Source organism: Taurulus bubalis (genome assembly GCF_910589615.1).
Source record: "Taurulus bubalis genome assembly, chromosome: 1".
In the NCBI taxonomy this organism is placed as follows: domain Eukaryota; kingdom Metazoa; phylum Chordata; class Actinopteri; order Perciformes; family Cottidae; genus Taurulus; species Taurulus bubalis.
The window spans coordinates 4,692,038-4,720,022 of record NC_136589.1 but is presented as its reverse complement, the minus strand read 5'-3'; the positions used below and the strand labels follow the sequence as shown (position 1 = coordinate 4,720,022).

Genomic DNA, 27,985 nt, shown 5'->3' with positions numbered 1-27,985 from the left:
CTGGCCACACTTAAATGGATTTCACAGTGATGCACATACGTTGCTGATTGTTCGTATATATATGTATACATATATATATATATATATATATATATATATGTGTGGGATATTAGCGTCATATGTTTATAGTCTTGACATGATGTGAATGACAGGACCCAAGTGAGACGGGGACCCCCTGACTCCTCCCCTCAACAGACTGGGACCTCCCGCACTGTGAAACGTTATCCATCATCCTCTGGGCCTATAACGTCCAACGCTCTACCAAATGGCAACGGCTACGGCAGTGAGCACAGGAACTGGCATGGACACAGAAATGGGCATCGCAGCGGGCACGTCAACACTCACAGGCCTAGCGGCGACAGCCAGCTGCACGGGCAGCAGTTCAACAATGCATTATCACCGGCAGGTAAGAACAAAAAGCGTGTCTATTACACTGTGAAATGAATATCACAAAACGTACATCTCCACTCTCCTTAGCCACGTCAAAACAAACACAATCATTCTGGCTCCATTAAAAGAGGCTAGCTCACATGCGTACACATGCATGGTGTCATCGTTGAATGGAACATTAACCACTAGAAAAAAATTGGCAGCGTCCCAGGCGGCACTTCCCTTCTCCCACTGTCCACCCCGCCCGCCCCCCTCTGTGGTCTGCATCACACCAGACAGACAGACGTTTGATATCAATGCTGCACACAGTGTGTGTGTGTGTGTGTGTGTGTGTGTGTGTGCGCTCTGCTGGTCCACAATCTGTTGAGAGGAGTGTGTGTTCTTGTGTGTGGATGCTTTGATATGTTTGGGTATCTGCCCTGTGACCTCTCTGACATTACAGACGCTGAACCCTGGCGCCTCTACCCACAACAAAAATAAATGTGATCTTGTCTTTCCTAATTTTGTATTCTCCCTTCACGACTTCATCTTCTTCTGAGCCAACATCCAGCATGCACAGCTGTCTGCTGTTCTAGCTTCTCTTTTTTTTTTTAGCCGTGTACCACGGCAACGGCTGTTGAACAGCTTCCCAACATTACACAATGTTAACTTGCACTCAAGCTCTCTTTGTCTCCTTCATACATACACACATCCAAAACACCTTCTCTGATAGATAAAGGGCTTGGAGGTTGGCCCAATACTTAATGGTATTCTTTCCCCCATTTGCCGGCCTGTGGCACTTCGCTCGTTCAGCTGCAGCGTGCCACTGCCCAGTCGTCAGCACACACCCTCGCACACTTATAAACCTCCCTTTGCCCGGACGGGGAGTGTGTCACAGTGAGGCTGAATGAGGAAGGATGCAGCTCGTCTCCAGCCGGTCTCTGCTGCTGCTCCTTCTCACCCAGGTGTGTGTGTGTCTTCCAGGGGCCAACCTCACCTCCAACTTGGACCGCATTAAGATCGTCTTCACGCCCATGCTGTGCCGGCGGGTGTGCAGCGCCGGGCGCTGCTACAACAGCTGTGAGAAGGGGGACATGACCACGGTCTACAGCGAGAACTCGCAGCAGCAACAGCAGCATCAGCAGCATCAGCATCAGCCGCCAAAGAACCAGGGCTTCCGACTCTGTGAGTGTCAACTCCGGGGCCTCTGATTATCATTAACCCTTATCTTTTTTGTCTTCTCGTCATCCATCTTCTTCTCTTCTCCTCTCCGTCACTGCCTCTCTTGCTCGCTTTCTGATTCTCACACACGTCCCCTGTGTCTCCATCCTTCTGTCTCATTCTTTTTTTTTATGGGGTGACCTTGACAAAAATGGGTTTCCAGTGGCATGCTGTCTGTTCCTCAAAGAGGAGGCAAAGTGGTGGAGATTAAAGCTGAGAGCTGCGCTTAAAAACTCTCACTGTCAAAGAGAAAGAGAGAGGGAAAGTTGGAGAGATGGGGGTAGACCAGATTAAAAGCGAGCCCTGTAATAGGGGGCTAATCTCCCCCTCGCACACACACACGTGGAGCTGGTGGTCCCACGCTCCCAACACTTAGCCCCATCTCTTTGCGGTTCACACCTCGCGGTTGGCCCTGCCGTTAACCATTTTACGTGCTCCCTGGGAGAGCAGGAACGTATGAAAGAGGAGAAAGAGAGACAGAAAGAGAGAAAGAGTAGCAGCATGAACAGGATTTTATAGGGATTACATTAAACCTTCTATTTATCCTGAGGGCTTTGCTCCAAATTCACACAGGAGTATCCATGGGAAGGGAAGGGGCGGTCAATGCCAAGGGTAAGGTCGTACCCCAGCATGTTTCTTAGTTTTCTCATCAGTTTTAAGGGTCCAGCTGAGGCTCAAACTAATTACTACTTGTGGATTAGAGGGTGCACATACCACACACACATACATACATACATACATACAAATCCTCTCATTTGCATAAATGCAAACTCGAACAGATACAAAAACATGCAACCAACCTTCACTTAAGGGCTCTAGGCTCTTTGGGGAGGACTTAGCTGCACTTTGAATTTATAAACAGGTTGATGTTGCAGATTTATGTGCCCATTAATGGGGTTTTAGAACATGGCGCCGATATTCCAAACACTTCAGCGTCCTGGCAGAGGAACCATCCCACGATTACATTCCTGGCACCTCCACGTCTTCCGTAGCAGCGGGTTTGTTTTCATGCCCAAATTTCAATCTCTAGAAATCTCGTGTGTTAAAGAGTGCATTAAAAGGAGATTGCTTTCTATTTAGGCTAGCATCCTGTTATTGCTTGGGTGTGCGTGTTCGTCGAGGAATGTCAAGTGGACAACAAACAGTTATCTCATGCTGTTGTTATGCTCACTACGCGAGGCAGTAAAATCTGGATGGATAATTATAACAGGTTCCCTTGATACGCACCCCGTTTACAACACTTACTTTAAAGCCTGATATTAGATTAGGTCAAAGTTTATTGAGTGAGAAGTGTGTGTGTGTGTGTGTGTGTGTGTGTGTGTCTGTTTGCTTGTTAGAGGTTGTTAAAGGGATAGGCAGACAGGGAGCGCGCGCATGTGCAGAGTCGACAGTAGGTTGTTTCTCTAAGAATAGTTCCTGCCCCATGTCGGTATAGGACTGGCCTGACACAGACCAGTGCAGGCCTGCATCCCACATTGAGAGGATTTAATAGCCTCCTTGAACTGATAATTTAGCTAGTATGTCTAATCACTGGAGGACTTCCTCTGGACCTCTTTCTCTCTCTCTGTCTGTTTTTTATGTTTTTCCCTCACATTGCTCTCTCTCCTCTCCTCTCTCTCCCTCTCTCTCTCCATCTTCTCTGTTTTCAATCTGTTCCATCCTCCCTCCTTCAGTCGCAATGTTGTTGATGCTATGAGCTAAGGAGCTCTCTCTCTCTCTGTTTCCTATTTGCACCCTGTTCGTGTGTTACTGTCTGTCTCAACGAGACAGAGAGGATGCAGTTTACTGCATGTTTCCATCCCTGGCGTCATCTTTCATCTCATAAGGCCGTCCGTATGTTTAGCTGCCTTGTAAAGTAGTGCTATCCGTGGTGCGTGGTGCTGCTGAGCCAGAAAGGTGATGTCCTTCACTTTTTCATCCTTCATCCAACAAATACAACATTTTCCCTTTGTTATTTGTCACGGTTGGATAGTTTATTCCCCCATTTTATAGTCTTTGATGTTTTGAGTTCGGGGAGGTCAGGTCAGAGCGAATCTGTAGATGGGAGCAGGCCCAAGTATGTAGTGTGCAGGGCTGGCACCCATCCTGTATGCTACAAGATAAGGCCAAGGAAAAGTCTGTGAAAGCAGTACTGTCAAACACCATCTGGCCAGTGCTGGCCTTTTCTCTCTTTTTCTCCCCATGGTAATTTTCAAACTGTAAATCGAGCTCTAGACTGAGCATGTTGTGTGGCTCAATTTACTGATATTGTTGAGAGCCAGTTGCCCTCCTTGGAATTTTTTTTCAAGATATGATAGTTTGGGAAATTCACCAAGCAAGTTTTCCCTACAGATATCCATGCACTTGCTATTTTTTCAGAATGAATGCAAGATGAATCATCACTCATCACCATGCACAGGAGTTACTGATTCGAGGCAAAACATGCCAATGAAGGAGGTGCAGCAGGAGGCCTTAGGACAAAGTTGAAACTGTTGACTGGTGGGGCCAAAATAGAGAACAGCATTAAAATGTGTTAACCATTTGAAAACAAAGCCTGTCCACATGAAGCCCCAGCACATGCCCTTCCTATTAGGAAAATCCTCTCTGTTTCTTATTACCGGATCCTTGTGCATGAGGATGCATAAATCTGTGTAATTAAATGTGGCGTGTTGTATATGCTAACGAGTCTTTCACTTCAGATAACCTCTTTATCTTTTTCTCTTTTCCTTTGAATCACCCAACCCTGTGTTTCTCTCTTCGTCCTCTCTGCAGTCTTCTGTCAGATCCCCTGTCTTAACGGAGGCCGATGCATCGGCAGGGACCTGTGCTCGTGTCCATCAAATTCAACAGGGAAGTTTTGTCACCTGCCAGCCCCGCCTCCTGCCAGACCCACCCCTCACAGCAAAGATGCCAGTCACCAGGGACCAAAATCTCCCTTCCACTCCATGTACACTCTACCACTGTCTAATCAGCAAGGTAATTCCCCACCACTGTGGCCAATGGGAGGGCAGGCATTGGCCACAGTGCACATGCTCAAATGTTCAAAAGCTGGAGTCATAGGGGCTTTTATCCCCTTTTTTTAATGCATAGAGACTACTTTTCCATTGCTGGCCAGCAGTGGAGGTCAGACTCTATTTTGAGCAGAATAAGTAATGGATGACTTATTGAAGAATTCGTATTGTCCACACAATGGTGCTTTTATCAAACAGAAGTTTATTAGAAGCAGAGCAAGACCACATCATGGAGTGATGAGACTGAAATAAAATGTTATTTCTCCTGATTTCCAATTTCCTCATTGCACCAGTAACAAGCAGAAGCTTAGCCTTAGATAATTAAAATTCCACTCAAAAGTCTTTTAAGCTCCATTTTAAATTAAATAAAATAATAATATGAAATGACATGAGTCCAATGTCTGAATTGTCATGTCACAACAAAGAAATGATCCTTCTTGTCTGTATGTTTTATATGTACGCTCAGTTTCACGTACAGGGCTCTTAATAACATCTTCTCCTCGGACTCTCGCTGCCATCTGTCTGTGCAACTATGATTCATGAGTGTGGGTCAGGATTCTGGGAAAAAACCCTGGCACTCCCTGAAGATAGATGCTTCCCTTCTGCGAAGAGGACAAAAGATCTCATTCTTTATATTTCAACATCTACTCAGTTACTTAATAAATCTGTTTTTGGTCTTCATGATGATTTGATTTAAACCAAAATATTTGAAAGTATTTGTGTTGTTGTTGTTGTTTGGTCGTTTCTTAATAGTGTCTTTATTGCCGGAAATTCCAGATGTAGATCTCATAACTTTGTTATGAAGCACAAGCTAAGTGTGCACAGCTTCTATCCTTTGAATGAGGATTCTTTCACACTATCCAAATTATAAACCAAGGATACTCAACTTGCTTTGCATGGGGGTTTTCCAAAATGACAGGAGGCCAGGGGCCAGTTAAAGAACACATGCATTCAGGGCTTAGCCCCTACCTCTGTGGCGTGGTCCGGGGGATCCTCCACCGGCACTTTATTAGTCTGTTTGATCAATTTATTTTCATTGTGAATTAGAAAATGTTCGGCGAGCCACCCAGAACCCTCTCTGGCCCTCTGGCTGTAAATCAAGTGTCACTGCTATACATTCTCCTCTATATTGTATAAACTGTGGGTCTCTTCTTCTCCAGTGTCTCTCCACCCATCCTTGGTGAACGTCCATATTCAGCACCCTCCAGATTCTGAAGTCCAGATCCACCAAGTAGCTCGAGTCCAGCCAGGACAGCGACCGGCCACCGCAGATGGGGCTCACTCGGTCCAGCAGCGCTCCCAGCCTGGGAATGGACATGAACCCACCATTGACCATAGCAGCAGGCACCCACACACCAGTGAAAACGAGAATAACCATGCCAGAACGCACAACCATCAGAACGGACATGTTGGGAGATGCTTTCAAGAGACAGTTGATGGACAGGTATTGTGTTAAGTCATTAGAACACACTATGTACGCTGTCATCACTAGCTGAGGTTAGCCACCTGGTGTGTCCTAGCCCATTGTGGGTGTTGACACCAGTGAGTGAAAATGTTGTTTCACCACAGGTACCGTCACGCTCCCATCCCATCCCCTTCTCTGATTGCTGCTGTCTCAAACAGGAAGTGGGCCTGTGGCTATGATTTATGTCATGTCCAGGATTTATGAGCTCTGACCACACACGTTATGAGTGTGGATGTGTTCCCATGTGGTCCTCTTTGTGGCTCAAATGTGACAATGTGGGCCACAGCAGGTAGCCCTCAGTCATGGTGTGTTTGGTACCATGCATACAGTATGACATGCACCACAGATTCACTGTAACGTACAAATGTCACAACAGACATTCATCAAAGGGAAGAGGAAGTTAGGAAAGGGAAGTACTTCAGTGGCGGTGTGTGAGTTTGGCTAATCTCAAGGCCTAGGACAGCATGTGTTTGTTTGGCTGTGATAAAAGGCTATGTTTGACTCATAGCCTTTCTCTTTGCAGTTGAAACAACACAATGATCTGCAGAAGAGTTGTTTTGCCAGCATTATTCCTTCAACAAGTTTGTTTGTGCTGATCTGCAGCTCCCACTTTATTTACTCTGGCTTCATCGAGAGCTTTGAAATCAAAGCCTCCAGTCAAAATGATTTTTCAAAACCTCAATAGAACTCCCTGAGGGATGGAGAGTACAAAAGCTTTAGCCGGTCGTTTCCCCTCTTCTCCTGCCAGTATGCCAGTTTGGTGCTCTCCAAAGGAATGTCCTCATAAACCTCTATTGGCGACAAAATCAATAAGGTCTGATAGGAATCTATCTTCACAATTAGCCAAGTGCCTCAAAAGGCTTGCCAGGAGGTTCATAGCTGTTCCGGAGACTCAGTGCATGTGTCCTCTTCCAACTAACTAGTCTCAGATGTGTCTGGTTCACTCTGTCCCTGCAGATAGGTACACATGCACACATTTGAAAACAGACAAGCATGCGTGCACAAATATGTAACATTCATTATTAGAACTTGTTTCTTAGATATAATGCAGATGTGTGTTGTTACTGTAGTGTGGCAAGCCTCTGCCTGGCCTAACCAAACAGGATGATTGCTGTGGGAGCGTTGGCGCTTCCTGGGGTCTCAACAAGTGCCAAAAGTGTCCAACTAAACCAGGTAAGCCTCTCCTGACTTGTGTTCCGCTCTGTTCCATTTCATACTAATCTATTTCTAATCTGGTCTAATTCTGTTAGTATTATTTTCTGTTGTGCCTTTGGTATGTTGATCTCTTGGTATTCTTGTTCTGTTTATTCACATTGGTTCAAAACAACAAGACGCAGCTGGGCTCTACTTCCATAGTGCTGCATGTCAAGGTGTTTCGTCAGAAATGCCTGTTATATTCTTTAGCAGCAATTGTTTATGCCTGGTGGATTTTTACAGCATTTATCACAGGTCTAAACATTACTGATGACTGATGAGGATTAGGATTAGCACGTAGCAGACTTCATTACTCACTCCTCTGACTGAGGTGGCTGTGTGACTCGACCATGCACTCCAATAAGACTAAAGCTGTTTTTTATAAAACCCAAACCGGGAAGTTAATGAAAACACATTTAACAGGAAGACGAGAGCCTGGCAGGAGTGCCACCCACCCTGCGGGCTGATTTAGCCAACGTAGCCTTGAAGGGGGAAATGAACACCCGCAGGTTCAGCTGCTTCCCAACCAGAGCTGCGGTAGGTTTGAGAAACAGTAACTGGGTGGTTGCACGCCGTCACCGCCAGGCAGGGTGGGTGGTGACACCCTTCACTGTAGATGGAGACTCTCACTCGGCCTGACAGGTCTGCGTGTTACATGGGCCTCCTGGGAAGCAGCTTTGGTGGCATGGGGCGACAGTTCATACATTACATACAATCATATTAGTGCCATGTCTGCAAATGTTAGTTGGCTGTCTAAGTTATCATACCCTGTTTAATGTCTGACTGGACCTTAATCAGAAGCAGATGTCATCTCTTTCTATCTCCTCCATCTATCATAGATGCCGATCTATTCTTTTCTCTCCCACTCTCCATCTGCCTCGGCATGCCAGATTCCTAAGTCCCCGGTATGATCTCTTTTGGCTCCCAGATGTTTTCCCCTGCTCCCTCCTTTGAAGTTTGTGGCAGAAACGGAGTGAATACCCCGTTTGCTCATTTTTGTGGTTGTTTTTGGGGGCAGCATACTGTTAGCTCGAGGTCCCAGGTCACACGCAGGCAGGGAAGAAAGGATAGAGAGAAGGAAAGTCAAAATGAAGTCAAAATGAAGTCATGTGCAGTATGTCCCAGAAGTATTGGAAGGAGCTTTAATAAGTGAAATGCTTTAAATCCCTCTAAGTGTTATTGTCCTCAGTATAGACACTTGGCGAGATGTTTTCACGCATTCCTCCCTTACTGACCGAGATGCTTTCTTACGCTTGACAGGAATGCTATATAACCTGGAGACAACAGTCCCTGAAAAACGATGCTGTCCTTTATTTCATAGTGAATGGGTCCGTTGTTGGCTTGCAGTGTGGCGAAAAGTCATATAGCTTTTAAGGAGCCTCCTGTGTCTCTTGTACAGTTTGTATTTAGGGGTGTAATGCTACCATTGGTCAGTTTATAGCAGGTTAGAAAATGCACTGTTAACTGAGAGGAAGCAATAGCTACTTTATTTCCGTAATACATTTCTAGATGACGCCAACATGACCACACTATGTTCACCTCTGCTTTAATAAGTCTTTATTTAAGTAGGTCAGTATATCAGCCCTACTCAATATAGTGAAGGATACAGTATAATCAGCACAATGCTTTACTCAAAATGTATTGCTGTTTGGTTGGGTCTCTTTGTGTAGTCGGAAAGTATACATTTCAGCAAAGCTGCAATATTGTAGAGCTATTTTTTTATTATTATACACAAAGGACTTTATGTCACTGTTGTGGAAATAAGGGAGGGTATTATGTGTGCTTGTAAGTTTTGGGTATGTGTGTGTATGTGAAAGAGGGCTGACGTTATGGGGGCATGAATGCCACTGCATTCTATCTCAGTGGGAGCCAAAGCCTTCAGGAGCCAGAGCCTTTAAAAGTCACATGTGGAGGATTCCTGGATCATAATGAGATCCAGATCAACCAGAAGAGGCTGTAGTCAACTCCATCCCTCTGGTTCGGATGATGGGGTGGCGTGAAAAAAAAACCCAGCACTGGACTTTTGTTTGAATTTCAAACTGATTCAATCTGGGATTATCTATATCTGATATAGAGTTGGTCAAAACTGTCCTTGAGTGTGGGAGCTAACCAGTGAGTCAAGTGAGAGTGAGAATGAGGAGGAAATGTGGATGCACAGGTCCAATAATGAGCACATGACAGTAACTGAGAGGAAGTGTATCCTTGAAAAGCAAAGAGGCAGCAGGGTAGTATTGTTTGTGCAACTTTGGGGATCATCTGAGGTCCCCGAAGCCAACTGAAGGCCATTTGCTGTGGCCTGAGTCTGACCCATTCTGCAGTGTTGGCATGACTCTCTATAATTGTACTGGCAGCCCCTCCCTCCTTGTGAGTTTCACGGCTCATGGAATTCCACAAGCCGTTTGTCTCCCAATCTGTCATTGCTGGGCAGCTTCCCTCTCCCTGACTCTCCCCGTCTGTGAGGCTGGGAGGCTTCCCAGGGAGCCAGATGAGACGTCCCCTGGGCCTAAAGTAACCAGCAGACCCACAGGAGCCTTGGCTTCCTCTAACTCTACGTACCTGGTTCATCAAGGTCATCATGATGTCACTGCCCTATGTTTTTGCCCCTTTTATCATACCTCTATCTGGGAGTTGTCGTTCTGCTCTCCCCTTTCTGCTCTCTGTCTCTCCGTAACGAGGACGCTATTCTTTATGAGGTTTAGATCAATAAAGTCAGATGAGGCAAAGAAGGAGGGGGCCCACAGAGCTCCACAGATCTTTCCACATGAACTCATACTCGCCCAAATCTCCCATCTATTTCCCAGACATTAAATCTGACATCCAACAAGGGGCCAAAGCCTCCGCCTAATACTTTTTATTAGCGCTGAATACTTCTTAATTACCAACGAAAACCAGAGATGCAATGACTTTGGCCTCAGAAATAGGCAGCGAGAGAACAGATGCACTGGAAACAGCTCCGCAGCAGCTTCTCATTGTGATTAGATAGAGACGTCACGTATCTTTGACAGCATTTGATTCATTGATGTAGACTTAGTGTTATTCTTTCACAACTAGAATGATGGAATCTATTAGCTGGCCAGCAGTGCGGCTAATCAGTGCTGAGCAGAACCAACCGCTACAAGACATAAATCCCTGTTAGAGGCAGACAGATTTGAAATTTGTGTTGCATTTCTTAATTGGATACAAGTGAAGTTAAGCACATTTTTATTGGGAATGTACTGGGGCATGCTTTCTTTTGGAACCAGCCCAGGTGGTTACTATACCACAGTAAATTGGAGATTATAGAGGAATGTGGGTCTCTTTTGATGAGGTTTCCATCGCCATCAGCGTCTTGGAGAAGGGCGTTAAGTGACATTTTCAAAGGAACAATGAAAAGTATGTTTTAAGTGAAGATTTAATGTTGCAGAAAAAAATGATAATCTCCCAATCACAGCCTTTTGGTTGCTTCACATTTTTGGACACAGTTTTGGATGGTAATGCTAATCTCTGTATCTGTGAGAGGATGTTCATATTAGTCCCACGTGTCCAAACTGATTAGCCTTTGCTTCTCTGGCAGGGACACATTATTTACAGAGCATGTGATATGGACCGTGCAAGAATGGCAAAGGTGGCGCGTGCCAAGGAGACCTTCTGTTTTCAAAGCAAATGACTTCCCCTTAAGCTGTTTGCTCCAATCAAGCATTGGCTCAAAGGCCAAGATGAGATGGCTTTGCCATGTTAGAGACTCAAAAGTCTCGAAACTCTCTGTGGTGATTAAAGAGCTCTCTTTGCTTATAGTTTTCTTGCGGCGGCACCAGTTTGTCCCGTGGCGGCATGTCAGAAGGTAAATTGCTGGAAAGGATCTTGGCTTTGGTGTTGATTTTTTTTCCTATAGAGATTGACACCCAATGAAGTGGAAAGGAATACTGTCTCCTGTTCCCATCCTGTGAATGGCATCAAGCCCTCCTACCTCCATCCTCCGTCTCCCACACGCTCTCAGGTTTTCCAGACAGCTAATAGTAGAAGCCCAACACTGAGGTTGCCTCCCAGGCAGATCCCTGGGGAAACTGGTGAAGGGCTCTGAGCCCTGTGATTGATGGACCAGACCTTTCAATCGTCTTAGAAGAACGGCCCCCGGGCCGGGTGGTCTACAGAGTGATTGTACCAAATTAGCAATTGAAGATTTCTGTACAGCCGAGGAGCCCATCTGACCATAAACTCTCTCCGTTCTCAGCCTCCTGCCTTTTTCTCTCTTTACTCTCTCTCTCATTTTGCATAAGCCGTCTTTTCATTTGAATACCCTCAGCTGGGCCCTGTGTGGAGCAAATTGTACTTTTATGTTTAAAAAAGAGATTAATTCAGATTGAATTTAGGACAGCACCGTCTATCCAAAAGCGCCAAGGAATTTGAATTGCACTTTCAGGTCAGGAAATTTGAGCAAATATTATTGAACATTTGCCAGTGGAATGCACAATGCCATTATATGGAGACGGACAATAAATTAGTAAGGGGTGACGACGTCTTTTGTTAAAGAGGGCTAAATGGATATTCAACAATTGGAAGCTTCTGTCTGTACCCTCCGTCGATACAGAGCAGTCTGGGTCTACAGTCTTTGTAACCCAGGGTGACGCTAATGATGCGCAGCTTGAGCTCACTCTTGCAAGCCACTGCCTGTGTAATGCCACTTTTCTACACAAGTGACTGTAGAAACAAGCATGAGAACAGACACACAATTAAATCCTCTTCAGGATACCGTAATTCTTAGCTTTTTGTACTTCACAAAACTTGCAGTGCCAAGTTGTCATGGATTTTTTGTTCTGCTGATCACCATCTTTTCTTGAGGTGAATGTTCAGAAGAGATGGTTCTGATTTGCTGGTACAGTAATCTAAGATTCAGACACAATGATTTATCAAAACTCGCTCTAAAATTGCTCAATTCATTAATAAATGGAACGGCCAAGACTCTCTGCATCTTATAATAAACGCCAGTTTGTGCTGAACGTATAGAAGGCTGTTGTCAACCTCTGTATGCTGAATTTCAACATCTGGTTCGTAAACCTGACTGCAAACAAATTGCCCCGAGGGAACAATAAAGATCTACTGAACTGAGCTCTGATAACAAGCATTTTCAATATCCAGGAGGCAAATGAGAAAAATGTTGAGCACAATCTACCGAATTAGATTCTATGTGCAAATAAAGTTTTATGAACATACACTGTAAATGTGTCTGGTACATGTGGAAACATGCCAACTTTACATCACATAATGTTTAATGTCTGTGCGGTACTTACATAATTAGGCTGCTCAAGACATTTACAACATCTCAATCTTTTCTCTCACGCCATGTTAAGACAGGTTTTGAAATGCGCTGTTTCTCAGATTCATGTTGTTACTGACTGCAGAGGTCCTCACCTCCCTGCTAATAAGCTTTATTGAGACACCCGGACCTCCCCTACTGGGCTTCCCTTGGCATGTGCGCCCTGCTGTCACTCAAGCCAGACTTTCCCTGATCCCATCGCTGCAGGAGGGCGTGCACACCGCCCTACCACAACAGCTCATTACTCAGAAACTTTGAAAGGAGGATTAGGAGGGTGCGGAGGAAGATGAGGAGGTGGGCCGACAGGAACAGGGGCGTCACTTTGACACAGTTCCCCCTTTTCCCGTTGCCCCCTTCGTACTGACCCACTTCTGCTTTGTCAACCCTCAGGTACATTGAACCTGCCTGGTCCAATGGGTCACAGCAGGACAAAAACATAACTCAGCTTCCAGGACTGTGTTCCCAAAGCTTCCATGTGGCACACATTCCAGTCACTCCTGGGAAAATTACACAAACTCATGACTGATTGCTGGGTTGTGTTTTGACGGTAGACGTTTACAGGATTGCTAAATTGGTATCCTGTGCATATTGAACGTTTCTACCATGTGGTACCTAATTCTTTCCATTCTTTCCACATCTCCACGCCATGGTTTTCTGAAGCTTTGGTCACAAACAGAGCAACTTTCCAAGCGCGCTTTCCCAGGGGAAGAGATGTGTTGTCTTTGCTTGCAGGGCTGTGACTGTAGTTTCTTGCATGCGTAACCTCTGTTTTCAACCCTTCGTCGCTGGGGCAGCAAGTTCAAAGCAGTGCGATACTTTGGTAAAATCGTTTTTTTTCTGGCCATGGATTAAACCCAAAGATTGTTCCGGTTTTCTGTGAGTGGGAAATGTTGGATGCCATGATTTCTGGCATCCAACATTTTATATATATATATATATATGTATATATTAGGGCTGGGCACGTTAACGCGTTATAAATACGTTAACGTAGCAATCCATTAACTCCAACAATGATTGTATCATGCGTTAACAGCATTTGTTTTCTTTTTAACATTGGGCTTAACACTGAATGACGGCATGTATGAGCCTCCCTCAAGACGCCGTAAGTAGAATACACAAGTTGTATGAAACGGAGCGGACTACGTTTCTCTCACTGGAGACAACTGGACAGTTCCTCGAAGCAAGTTTTAAAAAATCACCATAGCAACACAGCCAAAACATTAAACCTGCTCCCGCGCAGGCTTACTGAAATTCACTGGATAAGCTGGCCACTCCCACCGGACAGAAAAGGCAGCTCCCTTCCTCATTGATGAAGGAGCGATATTAGTTATATTAGTTTTATAGGGAGAGAGTTCTTCCAGATCGCCAAGATCCATTCTCACATCATCATGACTTCCTGTACGCGGCGATATAGATTCTGCCGACAAGAAATCATTTATTTACGAGAGCTCCTCGAGCCGCGGACATTGATCATTACAGGCGCAGCTGATCGCCCGTCTCACAGACAGAGACTCTCACCCGCTGCATGCCGCTGTTCTTAAGTTTATTTAGCGCTTAAGAAACGTATGGATGTGTTGAAAGCATAATTATATGACTGTTATTAGTACACCATACATATCATTATTGTAGAAAAGGTGGACTCGTGATAAGAATACAGAGAATCACACACAATTTCTTTTCACTGCTTCAATTGATTGTATTTCTGATTATGAATAATACATACATACTGATCCGCCTATACACATATTTAAACTCCTAGTTATATGGTAATCTATACCTACATGAATATACACATATATTGTACATGTATTGCGCATACAGTACATATATCCTCATAAGTATATATTTATTTGTATACTACTGCCAGCAGGCACATTTAAATAAATATAATCTGATTGATTTGGGTGATGAACCACTTAAAATTAGCCGATACATTTTTCCAACACTTATGCATTGGATTTGTCTAATATATTTGCGACGCTTATGTCTCGCAGCGGGGGCAGTATTAAGCTGCGTTCACACCGAAGAAGTTGCAAAAACGTTGCGAATATTCGCAACGCGTTTGCTGTGAATGATTAAGGTCTTAAATTCCTCATATGCTTTCATGATCATCTCCTGCTTGTCAGCGGAGAAAATGAAAAGGTTCCTCTGAGTGTATTTAGCATTGTACTGTTAGAACATCGTGGTGTCAGTGCTCCATTATTATGCCTTCTGAAGAGGAGTGGGCACATTTATCCAGATGACTGACGTCTGGTTAGAATTAACGAGACCGTTTCAGCACGGATCCTCCGTGGAGAAACCGAGTTAGCCTGACGTCAATCATCTCGCTAATTTAAGATGGATAATAGGACATTTGCTCGACTTATATACTGTTGTTAACTTGCTGTTGCTCCGAGAGTGCCTGTTATATTGTTCTGATAACATTACTTTCACATAAAAGTGTGTAATACACTAGTTTTTAATTCATTATTGAATTTTGCGCATAATGCGATTAATCACTGTTAATCACAAAAAAATCATGCGATTAATCACTGTTAATCACAAAAAAATCATGCGATTAATCACTGTTAATCACAAAAAAATCATGCGATTAATCGATCACATTTTTTCATCTTTGCCCAGCACTGGTATTAATATATTGAAATCTTGGCAGAAACAATATTTGGCAGAAACAACATTTCCCAGTGTGTTTATGTGCTAAAGCGAATCATGGCTATCAGGATTAGCTAATTTAAATCACAGTATGACCATCATTGCTTTAAGATGTCTGATTTATGACTGTAATCTGATTAGGCTGTAACAGTAAGACACAGTTCCGTCATGCTAATAAGCATGTCGTTATTCTTAAAGCTTTCCTCACCCAAACACATCTTTTACCCTCCAAAATCAGATGTTGGGTCATCTCTTTTCAAGATGATATGAAGCGTTCTTCATCTCAGTTTATGTCATGGAAAGATCTGCTACTAATAATCACCCTGTCTCTGTCAAACACTCTGACACGCTCAAACAAAAACAGACTTTTTTCTTGGCCACGTGATCGTCACATCGACCTCTCTGTACATTAACATAGTGCGCGGGTGCTTGACTGCGTGCCGAATGAGTAATGACATAATGTTTTCAGACTTCTGTCACCATGGCCACACTGGGTTATTTACTGCACTTCTGTGAACCTCTAATGTACACATCTGAAGCACACAGCCTATAACTTCCATTGCTTTGGGGAAAACAAGCAAGTAGAAGTTTTGAGACAATCCCCTTCCTGTGAGCCGTCCATGAATCATCCTTCCTAGTGTGCACAGTAAAGCATTAGTCTCTTGTTTAAGTAGATTCGCACTTCGGTTGATGATAAAGGTCAGGTCCGTCACGTAGGCGTCCTCAACATATTTATGATGTAAGCACTTCCTTCACGTGTCCCCTGGGGTTGAGGAGAGTTATAGGTAATATGATTATAGATGACGTCGAGTGTTATCCCTACATTCTGCTGGATGGCAGTGCTGTCTTATAAACGTGGTTGATGAGTATCCATTTCCATACACTCACTCTGGAGTCCCAAGGGGCCCGGCTGTGGGTCCCCTCATTTTTCCTCTTGCCAAGATGCTCACATCTGTAAATTATATGGTCCCCTCCTGAAGCCGGGCTCCTCCTCTTCGTCTCCCTGCGCGATGGACCCAATGCGCTGTGACAGAAAGGCCCGGCGCTCACAGATCGCTTTGCTCTTCTAAAGCTGTGCTTTCTCTTTCTGTTTGCAGCATATGCAGTGATTGCAAATGGACAAGTGGAATGTCCCAAAGGTTTTAAACGGATGAATCTCACTCACTGTCAAGGTAAGCTTTAAAATAAGTTGATGAATGTGTATGAAGTTCAATATGTTCTGAACGTTATCTTATGATTTAACCCACCACATATTTTAATAGGTAGCTTACCAAGAACAAAAATTTAGCTCATATTACATATAATGACATGGATCTGATAAAAAAAACTTACTGCCCATATGTTTCCATGTTTCCATGCATACATGGACCCTTGTGGACCCCTATAAAAGTATTGCTTGCTGTATGTCTGGCCCCTATGGGAACCAGGTCAAGACTACAATTAGCCTTGGTCCAGGGTCAGAGTTCAGCAGCCAATGAGCACCTGCGGCTGCTGTTTTAATTGGTCTTTAGGGTGCTCAGTTGAGAATGGTACAGCAGGCTGCGATTATGCTAAATGTAGCTCTCTGAGTATTTGGAAGCTTTAGTTGAAGGCCTGTTTGTGGCTAAGCCTCCCTATTTATGAGAGCAGAAGAAAACCTGTTTAACTGCTGGCTCACCCAGCCATCTCTATGTAAAACTGTTCCCGAGCATACACTGGATTTTCCTCTATTGCAGCATCCCAGAGGTGTCTAGTTGGCAGCTGGATGGTAGATCCTGAAGCCACTGTCCCACAACACTACTCAGACTATTCAGATGTGTTGCTGGTGTTAGTATACAGCACTGGCAATGCCATCTATATCATGCCTCATCCACTGGTTCAGCAGGTTCACCATGTATTCTGATACAGTGCAATACTGTTGGCCCATTGGTGTTTTCAGGTAAAGACTGAGCTGGGAAACATATTTTAATGAAAATAAAGACGTGGATCGCTTATTTTCCAATAGTGTGTCAACAAGCCAACACATGTGGAAATGTATCTTTCTATTATTCATGCTTGTCTTTTGTGATTGTTTCAAGATGGTCCTCCCTTTCAGTTGCTCATTTCTTGAGTTCCAAAAAAGCAACGCTGACAGTTACCCACAATATGTACTGGAGTGCTTTAAAGTCTCTGTCCCGTTCAGCTGCTGCTCCCTTCCCCCAAAATTATTTCTAATTTCAGGTTTCGCAGCAACTGCCAAGAAGAAAAAAAACATATTTTTCATTATTATCAGGATGGCGTCCAGCTTGCCAAACTGGGTCTCCTAGTCTGGGCTCTTTGTACTATATTTTATTGGAATAGAGCAGAGCGTGTCTCGTATTCAGTAATTGGCACGATTTACTGCTTGCATGCCCCCGACCCTTCAGTGACGTTCACGCTACGATAAGACGACCCATCAGAGCCGCGCAATGCTCTCTGACTTCAGACGATTGCTCATCTTCAGAAGCTGCTTCTCAGAAACTAGGTCATCTGAATTGTCCATTTGTAACTGTGCTTGTTATATGAATGGCACACATAGATGTAGTCTCTGTTGTGCAGTGTAGATCGGTGCTCGGAGCAGGTCGTATTACTCATAGGCCACAAGAGAGGATGGAAGTCTTACGTAGTCTCTCCTGACATTTTGAATCAACTTAATAAGAGTTAATAACAATTTGAAAACACTGACATTTGACATGTATTGTATTGAATACTGCAACTGGTTAAGGCCTCAATATATATTAGGTTATACAGCAGGAATTTGCTTGTGAAAGTGTACTTTTCTCAAAAATGGCTGCTTTGGCTGTATTTTCTATTCGCATGCTGAACGGATGCCTTTCTGGCCCCATAAGTATTGTCTGGTTTGAGACTTCCAAAGTAGTCACTAGGTACTCCCTTTAGCCATAACAGCCAATACATATTAAAGAGGGTAATGCTGCCAATTTCCTTTACAATGTCTGCCTGTGTTTATGTGAGTATTGATTTTTCCAGAAGTTAAGAGTGGCTAAGCTCAAGCAAGGTCGCAGCAAACTGGCTGACACTTGATGCAGTTGAAGTCATCCAAAATATATCATTGGACAATAAAAACAACATTGTCAACAAGAGCAACCAAGCATAGATTCAAAATAGATGTTGAGATTAGTGCTGATCATGACAGGTTGTCATGGAAGTCCGTTTCAATCCCAATCAACCCACCAGCAGACTGTAACAATAGCACTAATCTGGTACCCAACCGAACCATGGATTAAAGACCCCATGTGATTAAGGCTGAGCCCAATGCTGACCTGAACTCTGACCAGGTAGCATGCTGCTTAAACTAAACCCAGCTCCCACAGTACCTGTACAAGAGAGTTGTTGTTCCCAGCTCTGGAGAGTGTGTCTTTCAGCACGGGCTGCCATGCCATCGGTGGTCTGCTTCATTGTCTTCACAGCCTGTGCCTCATCCTCGCTCATCCAAACAGGTCGCTTTTGCTAACAGAGACACAGGTTTGTTTTACGTTGTCATAACATGAGAGGCTTTGGCATTCTAAGGCCAGCCTCAGCTTTAGACCCAGCTCCTCTCAAGAGAGATAGAAACGAATTGGAATAGAAAAACAAAGGGCAACGGAGATAGAAAAGAAGAAACAACAAAAAGAACATTGAGACATTCTCTGGATTTTCTTCAGTCCACATAATTTATCAGATTCACTCCCTTATAAACTCGTGTTTTCCAGCAGGAAGCAAAACAAGAAAACAAGAGCAGATTAATTAGAATTGGGAAAATCTGTGGTGGCAGGCTGTCGGGTTCCAGTCGTCAAAGCAATGGGAAAAGACCTAATGACGTGCTCTTTGTTTAACACGGTAGAACAACAAACTTTGCCTGGTCCCAGTGTGCTCGCAATCGCATGACTAAGCGCCTGAAATATGTCCCCCTATGCTCCTGGCACATTAACTGGCTTGCTTGCCTCCATTTGGCTTAGTGACTCCTGCGCTGTTGGAGCAATAAGAAAGCTCCTCTGGTCACTGCATCGCTCCAGCACACGGTTCAGGAGTCAGAGAGGGGAAAAATTGACGTAAGCGAGCGATGCTGTGACCTTATTAGACACTGCGATGGAAAGATGATGAGGAAGATAATAATCTTAAACATGCATCCATTTCCTCCATGTGACTGTGCAGATTTCAAAGTCAGGGTTGCCACAGCCCTGAGAGTTTATAATATCTTAGAAGGGTTCATGATTGAGTGCATTCTGCTTTACACTGGTCAAACTTATTATATGCTTCCCTCGTGCTATCACTCCTCCTTGCTTTCATACAATTGTGAAACCTGAAAGTGACCGTATGTCATGACCTCCCAGCAGCGGGCGGTTTTGAAGACATGATCTATTGCAATATTTTGTCACCTTTTAAGGTGTACATGCTTTACATCATCTCTGCTGGGCTGCCTCTCTGTACTCAATGAGAAATGCAGTACAACAAATCTGTTATATTATGCATTGTTTATTGAGAGTAAAATAAATAAAAGCACCGCTTGTCAGAGGAAAAACATGACTTCATGATATTTTACAGAGTGAGAATGGAACAGATACTCCGTGACTGACGTCCTCCATCTTTCACAGACATCAATGAGTGCCTGTTGCAGGGGCTCTGCAAGAATGCTGAATGTGTCAACACCAAAGGAAGCTACAGGTGCACGTGTAAACCAGGCTTCTTGTTGGATTCTGACAGGAGCCATTGTGTCTGTAAGTATCACTATCCAATTACGGCTGTGGTCATTGTCTCATGTATTGCATTGGAATAAGGAGGACCCATCGCTTCTCTCCCTAGCGGACAAGGCTGTGTCAGACCAGAGGGCATTCTGCTACCGATCGGTGTCATCAAGCACATGCTCTCTGCCGCTTGCTCAACACATCACCAAGCAGATCTGCTGCTGCAGCCGAGTGGGAAAAGCCTGGGGCCCTGGGTGTGATCGCTGTCCTCTGCATGGATCAGGTACAGCCTCCAAAAGTCACCCTGCTGCCGCATTTGTGCCAAATTCATTCATGTTTTACTCTTCTTTACGGGGTTAATCACTTTTGCAGATATAGCATGTCACATGTAATCTAACGCAAGGGCTTGCAATGGTAGTGAAAGCCCAGGCCACGGATATTTACCACCATTCTGCTCTTTGACAGGCTTGTACAGCAGTTCAAAATAACCAAATGTGCTTTGAGTGGAAAAGGACCAAAAGCGTTACAGTTTTCATATTTTGGAGGCTGCATAATAGTGGGAGTCCGTCTTGTATTATCACTCCAACCCTCAGAGAGAAACCCTTCTAATAGACCGCAAAGCTTCACAGCAGAAATAAACAGCTCGGCCAAGTGAAACATGGGAAGTAGTTGTCATCTTTTTTTTTCCCTTACCGATCTAATCTTCAAAGTCTCTGAGAGAAACAGGCTGGTTGTATGAAGTGTCTGTACTGGCCAGTGATTCATTAGGATTGTCATAGATCAGATATCACATACACAGACCTCCATGGTGCTGCTCAGCCAGGACTGACACAGTACACAGACACACAGCCTCTGATTATTTCGGATGCTGGCTTTGTATGGCCTGACAAGCTGTTAGAGCCATGTTCTGAACCAAGCAGCCAGGCCCATTACTTGTGACTTGGTAACAGGAGCCGGTTGACTATAATTCCATATTTACTGCAGTCGTTCTGATGTGGCTCTTGATCATATGTAGCCCCATTTCCCTCCCCTTTAAATTCATCATTCAGTAGCCTATCATACCAACATTTCCTGCATTTACAGCGGCCACATATCTGTCATTGCTCATATCTTTATTCCAGACTCTTTTGGCGTAGAGTTGCTGGTTTCAGGTCAGGTAGGGGACACAGTGCCTCTCACTTGTAATGGATTCACCATTGCTGAGGTTTGTTGGGCTCCGACACAAAGAGGTGCAGTCTCCGTTCTTTTATGTAGACTGCCGATCCTCCATTAGCCTTTACACCAAAGAGTTCAAAGGTCAGTCAGTATTACATGATCCTCTACTTCCCCCACTGGAAGCATTACCCTCTGGCATGACTGCGTCTGTTTTGAATGTGCAGATATCCCCCAAACTTTCCAAATCCCCTTGCTGGTAGCCCTCTGTGACAGCTGTCACTGGCCTGCCAGCTAGCTAGTTCTGCGGCTCGAGCGAAACCCGACCCCCCCTTGTTCACAGCACAGCATGCTCAACATAACAATATTACACGGATGGCTTATAGTTATTCTCTGAATATCAGACTGAAGTATGAGGCACAATTACACTCTGGCCTATTGTGTGCTGCTTTGTGTTTCCTACCCTGCAGACCATTTCAAGGAGATCTGCCCAGCTGGTCATGGATACACCTACTCGCGCTCTGATGTACAGATTTCTGTGAGACAGCTGGAGGAAGAGGATCTGCAGAGCACAGGAGTGTCACGGGAGGAGCAAAGCCCCACTTTCCCACAGCCTCCATCCTCTCTGCCCTGGGTGCCCCAGCCGCCACAAGTACCCCAATACCCCGTGTACCCAGAGACGCCACAAGCACCCCGGTACCCTCTGACTCCACAGCAGCCTCTCCATCCCACTCACACAGCCAGAGAGATACCTATGCAGCCGGAAGGTGAGAATAACAACATACAAACATGGTATTCACGTGGGAAGCTGGGTAAAACCCAATCTGATCTTATTTTCTACACTACAGGATGTGAATAGATCAGCTTTTTTTTTTGTGAGGGTTCAAACATCAACAGGATGTTTTTATCTCCATATATAAATACATGCTTGATGCAATGTTCAACATATTTGGAGTAGTATCTAAGTACCCCATCCATCAAAGTGAAACCCATTTGAGCATCCCAGCAATGCACACAAGTAATCCACTTTGGACATACATCTAAATCCTCTGGATTTCCTGTAAATGTATCTTCCTGATTTAATGCTCCTGAAATACTTTAATGGCAAGGCTACAACATTTTGATTTATAGGAGGAGACAATTCTGTAAATATTTATGGATGTTTGTCTTCATTATCCAAGATATCTTTTTCCTTGTCTCTCATTGCATTTTTCCATGGCCGGTAGTCTGCACTACTTTTGTGAGTCTACCTTCTCAGTCTGGCTTAAAGGATAAATGTGCCATAATCTTTGTTTTATTAGAAATAAAGACCTCCAAAGCTGTCTAAAGAGAACATGGGCTGTTGTGTATGTTGAGTGTAACCATAATCATACTCGTTAATGCGAACAGAATGTCAACTTTTTGCTACTGATAAACTTTTCCTCTTGTCGTTGCAGATGTGGAAATTCTGAGTCCGGTAAGTTCTCCCTCCCTGTCAACCTCTTGGCTCATATTTTTGAAATGTTTATCTTCGAACGATATGCTTTAGCTATCTCAGCTGGAGGGTTTGTTATGATTATATAACTTATTCAGACCACATTTTGGTCGATGGATAAATACACCTAATTAACACAGAATACGCCGACAAAAGCAGACAAACTGTATGAACATGAATATCTTTGACATGTAATGTCATTTGCTTGTTTTCTAGCCAGCTGTTGTGACTGACTCACCACTGAAATATCCAGGTATTTGTCTCTTGACTTTAATCATACAGATCATAAAACACTACCTGATCACTGTCAACAGGTGCCGCATTGCTGTTGTTCAAAGCCTCTCTTTTGAGCTCAAAGGCCAATTTTCAGTCAGGCACAGACATGTGATGTGTTTTCTATAAATGTCTCACTCAATTCTGGACTGCCCTCACGCCAGCGAAAACATTGACATTCAACTACATTCAATGAGTCTGCTTGATTTATTTTGGTCCTTGTACTGTTTTCAGCCTGGGGGAAAGCGTAGATCATTTTTATATAGCTGCCCAGTGAGTGACAGCTGGGGCAGTAGTGGTTGGGAAAACCAGAGAGTGTCTCGTTTAGCTTGTAAACAATAAGAATTTACTATGTGTCACAGTGTTAGCGGTTCACTGTGTGTGTGCACTCACCCGGTCTCAATCCGTCTTCACAGAGGCGTCTCCAGACTCCTCCATCATCAACCTGAGGCCAAATTCAGAGGACACAACCCACACAGACTCAGCCGCAGGTAACACTTACTTTTGAATGCACGTATTCTTAAAGCACTCAATATAAAAGCACAATGTCAATGTCAAATTGACAGGTGGGTAGAAAGACCATGCACAAGGGCAGCACAGAGCTGGACTCCTCATTTGTTGCGCTTTCAGTCAAATACTGGCAGACAGCAGCACATCTCGTAAGACATTTGTTCAGGCTTACCCAGAGTTAAACCGAGGAGCGCTTGTTTTATGATTTTATTTGACCCCTTTTCTCAGAGCCAATTTGGCCTGGAGATGCCGTGCTGCACAGAGGGTGAGAGGGTGAGAGAACAAGAGTGTTCCTCTTGGAAAGGGAAGCTCTCCGAAGCTGACACAGGCCAGATTTATGAAAAATAGAGGGGGGAGCGGACGGCAAGGTTAAAGTGTGTATTGGGGTGAATTTACAGTAATCCTTTAGAGAAAGACATACTTTAGTGAGGTTTCCCTTCCTCCATAGAACACAGGGGCCCAGTTCCCTGTCTATTTGTAATCCATTTGGACAGAAACATTTAAAAAAAACACCAATGTCAGGCTCTATTGTGCATGACCTGCTTCTCGTCGACCCCTTTGTGAGAGCTCCATACCACCTGTTGGATCACTACAGTGCTGTAAAACCTGTCCCCTCATCCAAGACCTCACCTATAAAACAGCAAGACTGGCTCCCATGGAAAACAACATGTGTTAGTGGAATGCACTTTTCTTTTTTCTTCTTCTTTTTAACAGTGCCTGTAGTGTTACATAACCCTAGGTCAAAAATATTCTTGTCTGCCTTCTGAGTTATGACCGTGCACATCTCTGTGACTTTTTGTAGGTATTGACAAGTGTGCCAACGCCCCCGCCATATGTGGCCCTGGTAAATGTGTTCCTGTGCAGACCGGCTACACCTGCCGCTGCGAGCCGGGGTTCAAGCTCAGTGCACTGCAGACCAACTGCATCGGTAAGCAACAATGGGAGAAAGGGAGACGTAGAGGGAGATAGACAGGGGTAACGGTGGGACACGCAAAAGGAAGGAGGGGCCCACGAACACACATGCCGCTGACACCAGAGGCCCCAGCGGCTCTGTCCATCATTGTCTCTGCGCAAGCAAGTCCTCAACACCTAACATTACACGGCACAGAAGCCTTGAGAAATGAAGCGAGCCAAACTGAAACAGATCAGTTTGTTTGTGTTGACCTGTTCCGTGATGCCTGACAACAGCGCGCAGGCCGTCCAAAGAGCTGCCACGGTGCTGTGACCCCCTACCTCACGGTCAAGGCCTTGGCTGCAGCCTCTGCTCTACTCGGCTGGGCTCAGGTCCATCACTGAGGAATGCCTGCGCAGTAGAGGAGCTCCATAGTCAGGGCTTGGAAAGTGTACAGTCTCTGCTGTTGAAATGGAACTGAAAGGCGATGTCCCATTTCATCTCTGGTTCTCACCTTCTCTGTCTTCTGCCTTTAATTTATTTCCCTGTCTCCCATTGCAGATGTGAATGAATGTGACGAGGACCCGTGTGAAGGGAAGGGCCGCTGTATAAACAGTTATGGCTCCTATATCTGTCAATGCCGCAGCGGCTACAGCCAGGTGATCACCCAGAACAGGAAGTTCTGTCAAGGTGAGCCACAACCCAAATGACAGCAGGAGACATAATGTTTCCAATCAAGTTCTTGTCTGTCAGCACTGTTAATTTAAAACGCATCCTGGCCTAATTAATGCTGCAGAGCACAAAAGTCACTTTCTTTTCCGTTGTCCTTGGTTTTCATTCAAACTGGCAGACATTAATGAGTGCAGCATGCCCAACAAGTGCCAGAATGGCAAATGCGTCAACACAGAAGGCTCTTACACCTGTGAATGCAGCAGTGGCTACGCCAAGTCTTGGAGAGGCCAATGCGAAGGTGACATGCATGCACAAGCTCCTACGCACACATTCACTTCATATAACAGCATAATCCTGGCCAGACCTTGATTTGTTTGCTGCCATGAGTAAATGTGTAGCTCGGTTTTCCTCGAGTCAAAGCCAGGAACAAAACTCTGCTCACGGAGGGATCTTGTGTTTGTACATATTATTTCCATGCATGTGCACATTGTTTTCGTAACAACTAATTCAAATTGTTATATGTCCCACCCTCCCCTCCGAGCAGATGTAGATGAGTGCGGAGATCCCAGCTCCTGTCCCAACGGTGTCTGCGTCAACACTCTTGGCTCCTTCCAGTGCCAGGCCTGCGGCCCGGGGTTCAGGCCTGCCGATGAGCGATGTGTGGGTAAGACAACCCCACATCCGATCACAGCAGCAGCACCACGACCCAAACTCCTACGGGGGTTTCCGACCGCTGCACGGAAAGAAGCTGGGTTTCCCTTTTACACTGTAAACGCTTCCTGTATTAGGGAACATTTACGTAGGCAAACGCGGCTGCTCCCAGTTGGCATCACCAAAAATAACCCAGGCGTCACGGCAACAGGCCATGCCGTTAATGACTTGCTGACAGCGCACGATGCGGTACAGTTTGCCAAATCGCACAAGCTGAATTAGTTTCAATGAATTGCGGCTTTTTGCTCAAAGGGGCACTCTGAATGTTGATGTGCACAAACAGTTTTTAAAAAGAAATTGTATTTTATGCTTCAAAATACTTTATATTGGGTGGACCACTTCTGGGCTCATAGGACAGCCTAAAACCACAGCGATGATGGCTATATTGTGTGGGCCGAACACAACCCTACATCCTTTCTCTCCATTCTATGCTTCCACATAGATTTGTTCAACTCTTCCACATAGCAGCCTCTGCATATCCCTCAATATTGTTTAAACACATTCACTGTGTTATTGCTGATCCTTTGATATCACTGCCCCCCCCCCAAAAAAGGATTGTTTAGAATACTTCAATTTGGGAGAGTCCAAATATTTTCTCTTGGTCACAGCCTTGAACAAACAGCGTATTATTTTTGGAGAGCTCTGGCCACTGTACTGTTGGGCCCAACGGAGGCTTTATTACCACTGCTGGGCGAGAAGGTCAAAGGATCAATTCCCCACAACGAAGAGGTCCCGACACGCAAATACATTCTCTCACTCACCCATAGTGTCTGTTAAACTCTTTATTATTAGATTTGAATACACAAATGGCCAACAAACTACATGTGGTGTGTGTTGTGAAAGTGTCCCTGTTACATAAGAGCCTGACTTAGAGAGTTTTACTTACCACATCCCCTCTCTATGACCTTGCACCCCACTAATTTGTTTGGAAACCTGATCTTCTGGAGTGAGTATTCCAGAAATGTGAAAAAAGATGAAAGACAGAATGATGGAAAATATGGAAATGAACTCGAGTGGTAATTTATTTCTTCTTTTTAATCAATTTCTCAGGAAGTCTGACGACTGATGCGTTTGTTTTAAGTCTCTTAAATCCATTTCCTGCAAAGAAAATTCCACGACAGTTTATTTATGTTTGTTAGTCCACTAATGTTGTGGTGTATAAATAGCAACTGAGAGGAACCCTGTAAATGAGGGATAACATTGGAGGTAAATATTTTTACTCCGAACATCCACCCAGGCAGCGCTTACAAGCCCAGAGTTTACGTCTGGCGCTGTGAGAGTCACATACAACATGAGCACTGGGTTTCCAGTATTTGCTTTAGTCAATTGACATGAGCGTAGTGATTTGGGCCCAATTGGCCGAATCGTGGATAAGCCTAATTGCTGGTGTGATAGAGAAAATAGCTCCATTCCCCTGTCAGGGCTTATCGCGGAGGCCAGAGAGATGTGGGATGATTGCAGAAACAAAGCAATGGGTCATACTGACAGACGTCTGGCAGTGCCCACTGCTCGGCAAACAAAACCCAGTCTGTGACTGTTTTCACTGTGTGGGCTCTCTGTTTCAGCATCTCTGTCATGTCCTCTCTCCACTTCCTTTTGTAGACAAATACATGGCCTTCCTTTCACTTCTTTTTCTGTCTCTTACACTCTAATGGTCAGGCTTTCTCTACCCACATCTTTACCGAAGCTGAAACTTTGCCACTGTTAACACTTCCCTTATAAAACATTCATCCTGCATACGTTTTTCCCACAAATGTAATTCCTGACTGACTCACGAAGTGGAAAAGACAGCTACTGCTGCAAATAGTGAAAAGCCCTCATGAATAAGGCACTGATGTCATGTAGTAATTGCTATTTTACAATCATTTAGCACATATATTATGCGGTACTTGCGTTCTCTTTACTGATGCAACCCTTATTTTGTTTTTATCTTCTGTATCTTACTGCTGTTTCCTGCTGCAAGGAGGGTAATTTTCTCCTAGACTTCCACACAATCACACTTCCTCAGAGGCTTCACTTTTCAGACCCTGAGGCTGCCGCCTGGTTGTTGTTGAATGTTTTCGATGTCATTTTTTAACGCTGTGAGCACCAGAGGTGAAATTCAATGTAGCGTCACTGTATTGGGGTGAACTGACCCTTTAATTACACAGCGCAATTGTGGCACAATGAAACCTTAAATCTCCTCCTCATATGTGTTGTGTCCTTTCCTGACTTCCTTCCTCAGACCTAAACGAGTGTTTGAACCAAACAGTGTGCGGTCGTGGTAGGTGTGTCAACACAGAGGGCTCCTATATGTGCAACTGTTTCCAAGGACACACACTCTCACCGGACAATGTTTGCCAAGGTAACTGCCAGTCAGACATCCATAACGTCCCATATAACGGCTATGAATACTTCAGCACAGTGCTACTACAGAAGCCTCACGGGTCTATTGAAGG

General features: G+C 44.5%; 1 protein-coding gene across 1 annotated transcript in view; it reads left to right on the top strand.

Moving 5' to 3' along the window:
* LOC306740571 (latent-transforming growth factor beta-binding protein 2-like) overlaps positions 1-27,985 on the top strand; it is a gene marked incomplete at its 5' end in the record, with an annotated part of 72,035 nt that overhangs the window by 26,624 nt on the left and 17,426 nt on the right. The window contains 17 exons of the mRNA XM_079222782.1: positions 153-406; positions 1,354-1,554; positions 4,342-4,545; positions 5,741-6,024; positions 7,116-7,218; positions 16,282-16,356; positions 19,774-19,896; positions 19,982-20,146; positions 21,486-21,782; positions 22,452-22,471; positions 22,706-22,742; positions 23,179-23,253; positions 24,075-24,200; positions 24,726-24,854; positions 25,015-25,134; positions 25,381-25,500; positions 27,772-27,891. Of these exons, the coding sequence (XP_079078908.1) occupies positions 153-406; positions 1,354-1,554; positions 4,342-4,545; positions 5,741-6,024; positions 7,116-7,218; positions 16,282-16,356; positions 19,774-19,896; positions 19,982-20,146; positions 21,486-21,782; positions 22,452-22,471; positions 22,706-22,742; positions 23,179-23,253; positions 24,075-24,200; positions 24,726-24,854; positions 25,015-25,134; positions 25,381-25,500; positions 27,772-27,891 (2,453 nt within the window). The remainder of the gene's footprint in view (positions 1-152; positions 407-1,353; positions 1,555-4,341; positions 4,546-5,740; positions 6,025-7,115; positions 7,219-16,281; positions 16,357-19,773; positions 19,897-19,981; positions 20,147-21,485; positions 21,783-22,451; positions 22,472-22,705; positions 22,743-23,178; positions 23,254-24,074; positions 24,201-24,725; positions 24,855-25,014; positions 25,135-25,380; positions 25,501-27,771; positions 27,892-27,985) is intronic.